The sequence below is a fragment of the Bidens hawaiensis genome, unplaced genomic scaffold (assembly GCF_021521415.1).
Source record: "Bidens hawaiensis isolate Kalapana, Puna unplaced genomic scaffold, B.hawaiensis_p1.1 tig00005780_1, whole genome shotgun sequence".
NCBI lineage: Eukaryota > Viridiplantae > Streptophyta > Magnoliopsida > Asterales > Asteraceae > Bidens > Bidens hawaiensis.
Genome location: NW_027491379.1, coordinates 78,441 through 88,115, shown reverse-complemented (window position 1 = coordinate 88,115; position 9,675 = coordinate 78,441). Strand labels below are relative to the sequence as shown.

Below are 9,675 nucleotides of genomic sequence, written 5' to 3'. Positions count from 1 at the left end.
CTCGAGATCTCATTTGAGATTGTCGATAAGTATCCTTTAGAGAAGCAATTTCTCTTACCAGATTATCATTTTGACTTTTCAAAACTTCTAACTTAGGTTTGTTAGATTCACAATCAACACATGACACTTTAACAGATGAAGTAGCAGAGATAGACTGACTAACCTCATTGATTTTGGCCATGCAAGCAAATATTGTTGGAGGCTTGTCGCAAGAGTCGTCAGAATCAGATCCAAAATCATTATCAGAAGACATCTCACTCCCACTTGTATCTTGACAATCTGTATGTAATCCAAACATAACCAAATTTGCTTGAGCATCATTACATAGTAACCGTTATGACCAATCATTACCATCTGCTAACATTGCTTGTGTTGTAGAAGAGGATGGTTTCTTTTCAGCATCACTACCTCGTGGTGTAGAAGAATTTTGATGTTGACCACGAGAACCAGTGTATTCTTTCTTTGGTTTGTCACATTCCTTTGCGAAATGCCCAAATTCTTGACAATTATAACATTTTACTTTCAATTTGTCACGACCCAATTTCTTGTTTAAAGCCGGAAGATCTTTACCAGTTCTCTGCATGAATCTTTTAACCTTACGGACGATCATAACCATGTTCCACTTTAAATCCATGATTTCCAAATCATCAGAATCTATCTGATCATAGTCCTCATCAGTTAAATCACTTGTGGCAATTTTACTACTTACCAAGTTTTCATATGAAGACATGAAAGCTGTCAGAAAAGCAAAGTTTTGCTCAGCTTCCTTCATATTAACACTAGGTGGTGAAGCCAATGGATTTGTAGTAGTTGAACTTCCTGAACCACCCGACAATCCAGAATTACCAGCAGAATAGAAACAAACTTTCGGATCATTGAACATAGTTGATTCTTTTTCACTTGCAGCTTGGGTAAGAAAAGCATTGATTGGAGAAATTGATGAACTAAGAGGCATACTTCCACCATAGAAAGCTGGATCTTGATTTTCCTTGGAAGATTTTTGACACTTAAGATCATTATCTCTAGCTTCTATCTTTTGTAAAAATTCAAGTGCAGTCAAGTCTTCGTTCAAGAAGTAGTCATTCTCTTTTAAGACCATGAGAAATGTTGAATAAGAACTTGGAAGCACACTCTTAATAGTGTCAATTTTATCTGTTTCAGAAATTTCCAATTTCATCTTGTCCATTTCAGCAATTAAGTGAATAAACCTTGTAATCATCTCTTCAACCGTTTCTCCCTTCAACAAATTAAAGTTTAGAAACTGAAATTTGAGCATCACTTTCTTACTCTCAGCTGTGTTCCCCATACTTCTCATATGAAGATGTTAGAATACAGAAGCACATCTTTTAATATTACCCACTTGATGAAAGATATTTTCTGGCAATGCCATAGTGAGAGTGGAATAAGCTTTTGTTTCAATCTCCAAAGCTTTCTTCTCTTCTTGAGAATATTGAGAAACAACTTTAGGAACAAAACCAATGGTATCATCACCAATTAAGGGTTCCTTATAAACTTCATCGAGACAATATGAGCAATCAGGGTGAACAGACCCCAAATGTGCACGAAACCGAGGTTCCCACTTGGCAAAGTCACTAAACTTCATCAATCTTGGACATTTAGAATGTGAACCTATATCGGTATCAAGTTGTAATATTTGTTGCAACAACATGTTTTGAGACGCCAATGCATACATACCGGCCATTTTTGACAAATTTTAAAATTCAAAGATGTAACGAATTAAACAACAAATAAGGTTTAACGAACTGTGAACAGTTGTAGCGAACTGTGAACAATAAAATAACGAATCAAATCTTAACGAAGTTAAGATTGATCAGACAACGAATCAGAATTGAGTTTAACGAATCAATCAACGAATGACTAAGCGAATCACAAAGAATCAGCTTAGCGAATTAGAAGATAATTAGTAACGAATCAACAAGGAAAACTTAGCGAAATGAGATTACGAACCAGTTACAGTTGATAGCGAATCAACTATAACGAATCAGGTTGTTACAACCGTCTGTAACAAACTCTGACACTGAATGCCACGTGGCAAAGGTGGTTATGACACAAATCCCAAGGTGGACACGTGTCTCACGAATCAGTTAACCAAGTCAGCGAATTAGATAACACGAATCAGCTAATGCAGCGAACTAGCTAGCGAATTACGAGAAATAAGTAACGAATTGACAGGTTTAATGAACGAATCAAAGTGAAATTGATAACGAATCAACATAGCGAATCATCTTCATCCTTGAATCTTCAAATCTTCAACTAAAATTTCCAGAAAAACTGGGAATGATGAACATCAACCTAGAAACCCAGAAACATGAAATTTGTAATACCAACTCGATACTAAACCAAAACACACAAGTTACCAACCAAAATACTCGTAACACAATCGCGAAACCAATACGCAAACCCTCGATACCAAACAACTCCGATTACCAATCCAATTTTACCACAACACGAACTCTGTTTCGGACTTAAACCAAAACCAATACCAATTCACTCAAAACCAATCCGAACTTTAATTCCAACTCACAAACCCGTACCAATACCTTAACTAACACAGATTCAATCCAATTCGTCCATAATTCAATCCAGTCAACTAAAAATTGATATAAATTCACTCAAACAGAAAACTAACAATATCAAAAACTAATTAAACACTAAATCAAGTGTAATTGAGCAACCAACAGCTCATACCATTTGTTGGAACTCGGGAACCAATCTATAACTATAACAGATCTCGGATCTGTGTTAATACGATTAATACCTTAATCAATAGATCTAGCTCATAATTAACTTTGATTCAGTGTTATATCCGTATATATATATATATATGTTTATAGTAGTTGGTATAATATTAGGTTAAAGATCGAGATAACAATTTGACAGCAATTCGATAATTAACTCTCTCAAAACTTATCTTATGAGTGAACAAGGTTCACTATAAAGAGAAGACAGGTCTGGTTCGCTAACATCTCCTAGCAAACCAGAACCTACTCCGTTACAAACATTAAATAGGACGAAACACCCCTGATTCTTTAACATCCCCTAACGAATCAGGAGGGAATAAGGTTAAGTCTTAGTTCGCTAACATCTCCTAGCGAACTAGACTATATACATAACGAACTAGATAATAATTAAACAAATTATTACACTAAATATTAAACAAAAACGTTAACGATAATTACAAAGACTCAAGACGCAAAACCGTGCACTAACACAAGCCATTGATATCTCAAACAATAATCTGTCAGGAGGCATTCCCGTAACAATTCAGAACTGCATAAACCTGCAGAGTCTTGATCTATCAAGAAACCAGCTTTCTGGTACCGTCTCTGATGAAATATTCCCTACTCTCAAGCTTCTTTCGTTCATAAATTTCTCAAGAAATCAGTTGGAAGGAGAGATACCCGAAACCATGGCGAATGTGACACTTCTTACTTCACTTGATCTTTCCCATAACAAATTTAGTGGCACAATTCCTGAAAACTTTGGCAACAATTTCGTATTGAAACACCTCAACCTCTCCTTCAATCACCTCGGAGGACGTGTTCCCGATAAAGGACTTTTCAAAAACTCTAGTGCAGTAGGATTAATTGGAAACCCGTCTCTGTGTGTTGCAAACGGAACCAAATCATGCGCCTATCATTCTTATCAAATACCCACAAAAGTCATAATTCTAGCAATACTCTCTCTGGCTTTGATTCTTGTATTATTTTTGGCGGTTTTATGTCATTGTCGTGTTCAAAAAACGAAAGTTAAATCTAGGGACCAAGAACTACAATTCACCCAAATGTGTACTCTTGAAAGATTTGACAGAAAAGAACTCGAAGATGCCACTAATGGATTTGGTGAAAGTAACATTCTTGGCACAAGCAGTTTAAGCACAGTGTACAAGGGTAGACTAACAGATGGAAGGATGATAGCAGTAAAAAATTTGAATTTCAGAGACTTTTCAACAGAATCTGATAAGAGCTTCTACAAAGAAATGAGCACGTTAGCAAAACTGAGGCATAGAAATCTAGTGAAAGTGGTTGGCTATGCATGGGAAAGTAGGAAACTAAAGGCTTTGGTTCTTGAATACATGGAAAATGGTAATCTGGACAAGATTATACATGATTCTGGGATTGATCGATCAAGATGGAATCTTCTGGAGAGAGTTAATCTGTTGGTTTCAGTTTCTAGAGGACTCGTTTATTTACATTCGGGCTATGATTTCCCGATAGTTCACTGTGATTTAAAGCCTTCTAACATTCTTCTCGATGAAAAATGGGATGCTCATGTAAGCGACTTTGGGACCGCTCGGATTCTAGGAGTTCATCAGAAGGATGGAGGCAATGTTTCTTCTGCATCAGCATTTCAAGGCACCATTGGTTATTTGGCACCAGGTAATGCATCACTAGCTCTCTTTTTAGATAACATTTTACCTAAAAGTTTACACTAATGCATTTTTGTATTCCGTTAGAGTTTGCGTATATGCGAAAAGTGACAACAAAAGTGGATGAATTTAGCTTTGGAGTGATAATTATGGAGTTTTTTACCGGAAAAAGACCAACATGACTCACCGAAGACGAGGGAACTTTGCCACAATTGATAGAACACGTACATTCAAATGAAATTGGTGAGCTGATTGAAATTTTAGATCCTGTATTGGCTTCCGATTTCCCCACAAAACACGGTGTTGTAAAACAGATTCTTCAGTTGGCTTTATCCTGCACTCGAGCGGATCCAGAATATCGACCGGACATGAACGAGATCTTATCTTCACTTACTAAGATCAGCAAGAAACTTCAGTTATAACTCATATATGAGTTATTAATTGCAAGTTTCATTTCAAGATTGTAGCAGTTTCATATTTGTCTGTGAGCATTACTCTGTTTAAGCAAAATGGCACAGAGAGTATTTACTTTTACCATTTTGCCCTTAAACCAATTTATGAATTTAACTCTTTGTTTTTACCCTATTCCACTTCCTATATTTGTCTCAGAATAAGAAGAATGCATGTTGTTCCTAGTCAAATTGCAACAGAACTTTATAGTAAAAAAGTCTACACATGCTTCTCATCAAATTACTGCACAACTTGCTTACAAATTATCCATTTGGTCACTAATGTTTTATGTATACATCGAAATGTTAACTCGGACACCTAATTCATTACTCATTTAAGCTAGCAAATATAATTAGTGAACCTGTTTTTATACTTTGATTCTAAAACAAATCATTTCAACCCGAGTATATTCTATAAATCACATTCCTTAACTTATTTATGTCATTTAGTCAGAATTAAACAGAAACTCTTTTTCTCACACTCCAGTTCCTCATAAGGCTACATTAGTCATTACTCATTAGTAAATTCACAGTTTGACTTTGTTTAGTCAAAATGACCAGAAGATGCATACATTAACCAACACTCCTGAACTGCATCATTCAAAGATCACTAATTTCTATGACTATCTTGTTCTTCGCGTTTCATGGTAAGTATCCAACCCATTTATCAAAACTCTAGAACTCGTCACTGATTGAAGGCTGTTTACTTCTTCTCTCCTTATAATATCTTTCATAAGCCGGTTTCGTTCTTAAAGAAAGAAGAAAACTCGAAACCAAACCCAATAAAGAAACACATCCCCATAATATAAACGTCTGGTAATAACATTTTCGACCGATACACACCGTTGATCCTTCTTCATCTTCTGAGCTCCTGATGTGGTCATCATAAACCAGAGATGCAGTAACACTGTATATCAATGATCCTAACGGGATGTTGGTTATAAGAATATTATGATTAATCCTCGACCTTTCTGAACCAAAAAGCTCGGAAGTGATTGTAACAGCTGTTGACACTAAGAACCCAGAGCAGACTCCTATCAAACCGGTAGCCACACGTAAAACAGTCAATCCGTCTGATACTATTAGCAGAACAAAAGCAAAAGGCATCGGCACGAGTTCAAGCGATAGCCTCCCGGTCCGAGTACTATACATTCCTGTATAAGTCTGGTGGTAAAAGCAGGCAACCAAATCTGCAGCACCCGAAAGAAGACGCCCAAAAAACGAGCATGTAGAATAAGTCGTAACAAATGGTTTGGTCATGGAAATGTATCCAAGTGACTGCACAACCTGCCCTAAATTTATACTGTAAACGAGCCCGATAGTGCCCCCACAAAAATACGCGATATAATAAAGCCAAAAATCACACCGAGACACAAGATTTGTAGCACTATGTTCCTCACAAGCACTGTTAACTGATCCTGTTCGATTATTTCATTAAAACTGCAACCACCACGTGAACTCGTGTCAACCACAGGAGTAATACATTCTTCAGAGAACTCTTCATGATGTTCAAATTCAACCAAATTGCAACTCGGGCCTTTAACGGGCTGTTGTTTAAAACAATAAGCCCGGTGCACTTTCTTTATAAGATAAAGGAATGACATGTATATATGTTTTGTGACTTTAGATCTAAGAAGAAGAGATGAAGGCCCGTAGCAGCTGCTAATATGTACAAACAGACGAATATATGTGCATCGTCTTTGATGACTGTTTCATCTGTTTGATGGTTTTCAGAGCCCGGTTGTTGGAGGATCGGGCCTAGTGCTGCTATGGCTACAATGAAAGGGACAATGGCGTTTAGAAGAAGGTAAGACGTGCTTTTATCATTTGGGAATATTTTGGTGGTGAGGAGGTTTTATAAAGCCGCGGTTACTCCATTGTAACTAACACTTAAAGATACTGCAAGCGGCCATTTTTCGGGAAAGTTGTTTATGCTTACAACGAAGCAGACTGTGTTGTACCAGGGGATGCTGCCACCAGCTGACATCGCCGCCGAAAGACGTTGCCGCAGCTGTTGACCAACCACCGCCGTGCCGCTGCCGCTGTCCAGCCACCGCGCCTCCGCCGTGCAGCTAATGCCGGCTGCCTCCGTGCACTGCCACCACCGGTCCCGTTCGTGTTGTCACCTAGCGAAGTTAGTCGCTGTCCAGCCACCGCGCCTCCGCCGTGCAGCTAATGCCGGCTGCCTCCGTGCACTGCCACCACCGGTCCCGTTCGTGTTGTCACCTAGCGAAGTTAGTTATGTGGTGTCTCAACTGGTTATTCATTAACCGAGGTAAAATTAAATATTGTCGTTATTCATTAACCGAGGTAAAATTAAATATTGTCGGTATTTAGTTTGGTTGTTTTGTTTTTGTACTCGTATTGTTTGTAACTAGATCCTGTATGGTTCCATAAAGTGATGATTACTCGTTTATTTATTCTGCCGCATTCATAATAATTTTAATCAGATTAATAATTATGAAACTTTTATTAAAACCGGGTTTAACCGATAAACCGTTAACTGATCACCACTTAAACCCAACCAAATAAATATCCGCAAAGTATGAAGATTGAAGTACAATTTAAAATTAGTTGTCTTTTAATATCTACTAGTATTAAGACCCCCCCCCCCCCCCCCCGCGTTGCGGGGGGTGTGAAACCGTAGCTCTCATGAGTTAATCGAATCTTCTCGATTTTGATCATCATGTCTTTCTTCTCAATTTTGATCTTCATAGCTTTGAATAATGAGTAATTAAAAGTTTTTCTTCTCAATTTTGATCTTCATAGCTTTAAATAATGAGTAATTAAAAGTTTTCGACGTTGGATTTTTGTTGGTCACATATTCTAAAATAGCATACTATGTACCCTTTACTATATTAGTAGAACCAATATGCAACTTTAGAGATTCAAATGTAGCCCTTTTTGTCTTATGTTTAACTAAGATATAAGCCGAGATACAGGCAAACACGTTGGTATGTGGGCCACCTCAAAAAATGATTCAACGAAAGACCGAATTGTACAATCTAATGCGAACATCCACTCCAAATGTCAGTTTCTGTTGTAGTGCTAAAAACTCGGTTCGCTATGAACTTTGGCACCGCAGTCTTTCAGTACTATAATATTTTAACTACATTGTTGTGGCAAATAAATAGTTAAAATATATAGAGCTCTTGATCTTTTAAGCCAATAATTATGAAAACTTTTGAAACCAATAATTATATATAAAATAACAAATCAAGGAAAATTAAGATGCAACCTATGACTTGCTCCTGATTCACCAAACTTGCACCTGCATTGCATAATAAAATATAATTTTTTTTATTTTTAATATATATAAGCAAGTAAGCAATTGATAAAAGAAATAAAGTTTACCAAATTCTCAAAAGGGTGTTCCATGCAGGTTTGTGTCTCGTAAACCTCCCTGCACGTTGTAGCGAACTGTCGTTTGACCAACAACCTTCATTTAGTTTTTAGATTATAAATCTCAAGGATAAAAATTTCAGCTTAATTCCTAATGTTTATCTTATCGGGCAAGTCACAATATCCTGGCTCTTTGTTGTGCTTTGTCCCTCAAATCCGAGCATTTCTGCTAAATACTTTTAGTTCGCTGCAAAGAATAACAATTAATTAGAAAAAAACATGAGTTAAAAGATAATGGGACACTTAAGTGAATAAAAGAAGAAACCTTACTTATTACAACTATGATCATTGTTGAATACACACCCCAGCCCTTCAAAGATACATATAAACACATACCCAATTAGTAGCAGAACTTGCAGTAAGTATTAACCTCAACAATTCAGCCCTTTAGTCTTCTTAAAATAACGTTTTTGTGATGCTGCCAATCAGCCCTACAAACATAGTGAAAAGATACTGCAGTTACATAGTTATGAATTCTCAAAATTATTACAACACTGATATCGTACAGAAATGTTGCTAAAAAGATAATTTGACAGTTGCTCGACAATATATCTGGAAAAACAGTCCTTAGGTTGCAATATATGAGATGCACAACTTTAAAATAATACTTTGAACCTAATAAAAAAGTTTTTCAGATGTAAATTAAATTACTTGAGGCTAAGAGAAATCGCGGCTACAACATAGGTTGCCAAACCAAATAGCGGACCATCATCATAGCCCAAAAAGCATAAACAACATAAAGCACCAACCTATAGGCTCAGAGACATAATTCCTCATTGCCATTGTGAACAAAGCACGGTTCAGTGTCGCCATGCAAGTAGCTGACCACCTATCATCGCCGACTAAAAGAGAGAAAGTAACTGAATCTTGCGATTCCATAATCAGAGATCACAATGTTGGTCGCAAATCTCAAAACTGAACTGTTGACTTATGAAAGTCAAACTTCCACAATACTTAAAATCCAACAGAGTATACATTAGCAGTTGATTTATTTGCTACTACACATTAGTATGCATTATTAGCCCATGCGACAGAGACCACCGGAACGCCGCTGCCTAGGGTATCGTAGCACACACCGACAACTGCAGGTAAACCATCTCCCAACCAACAACAAAATCACCACTAAAATAAACAGTAAGAGGCCACCGGACCACCACCACTACTTAGGGTTTCAAAAGGCCGCCTGGCAACAACGTTAGTCAACCACCATCCCACACTCTTCTGCCACCAGAAATTGAAAACGTGAGACTGGTGAATAACAAACCCAAGAAAAAGACAGGCGTAAAGCCATAGAAACGTGAAAGAGCGCAACTTGAAAGAAAATGTGCAACGGAAAATGCAATACATACAACCGTTTGAAGCATAATTCTAACAAATAAACATCGAAAAGTAGAGTGATAAACCAACACCGCTACCTAGGGTTTGGAAACAGAA

At 37.2% G+C, this 9,675-nt stretch overlaps 1 protein-coding gene and 1 pseudogene across 1 annotated transcript; one reads left to right on the top strand and one right to left on the bottom strand.

The window, feature by feature from the left end:
- The first annotated feature begins 3,243 nt into the window (after positions 1 to 3,243).
- LOC143630689 (LRR receptor-like serine/threonine-protein kinase FLS2) lies at positions 3,244 to 5,019 on the top strand. Its single transcript, XM_077099627.1, has 2 exons — positions 3,244 to 4,400; positions 4,478 to 5,019. Exons 1-2 carry the CDS (start codon positions 3,431 to 3,433, stop codon positions 4,570 to 4,572), a joined length of 1,065 nt encoding a protein of 354 aa, XP_076955742.1. The 5' UTR covers positions 3,244 to 3,430; the 3' UTR covers positions 4,573 to 5,019.
- A 482-nt stretch (positions 5,020 to 5,501) lies between these two features.
- On the bottom strand, positions 5,502 to 6,826 carry LOC143630688 (protein NUCLEAR FUSION DEFECTIVE 4 pseudogene; annotated as a pseudogene).
- Positions 6,827 to 9,675: the final 2,849 nt, after the last annotated feature.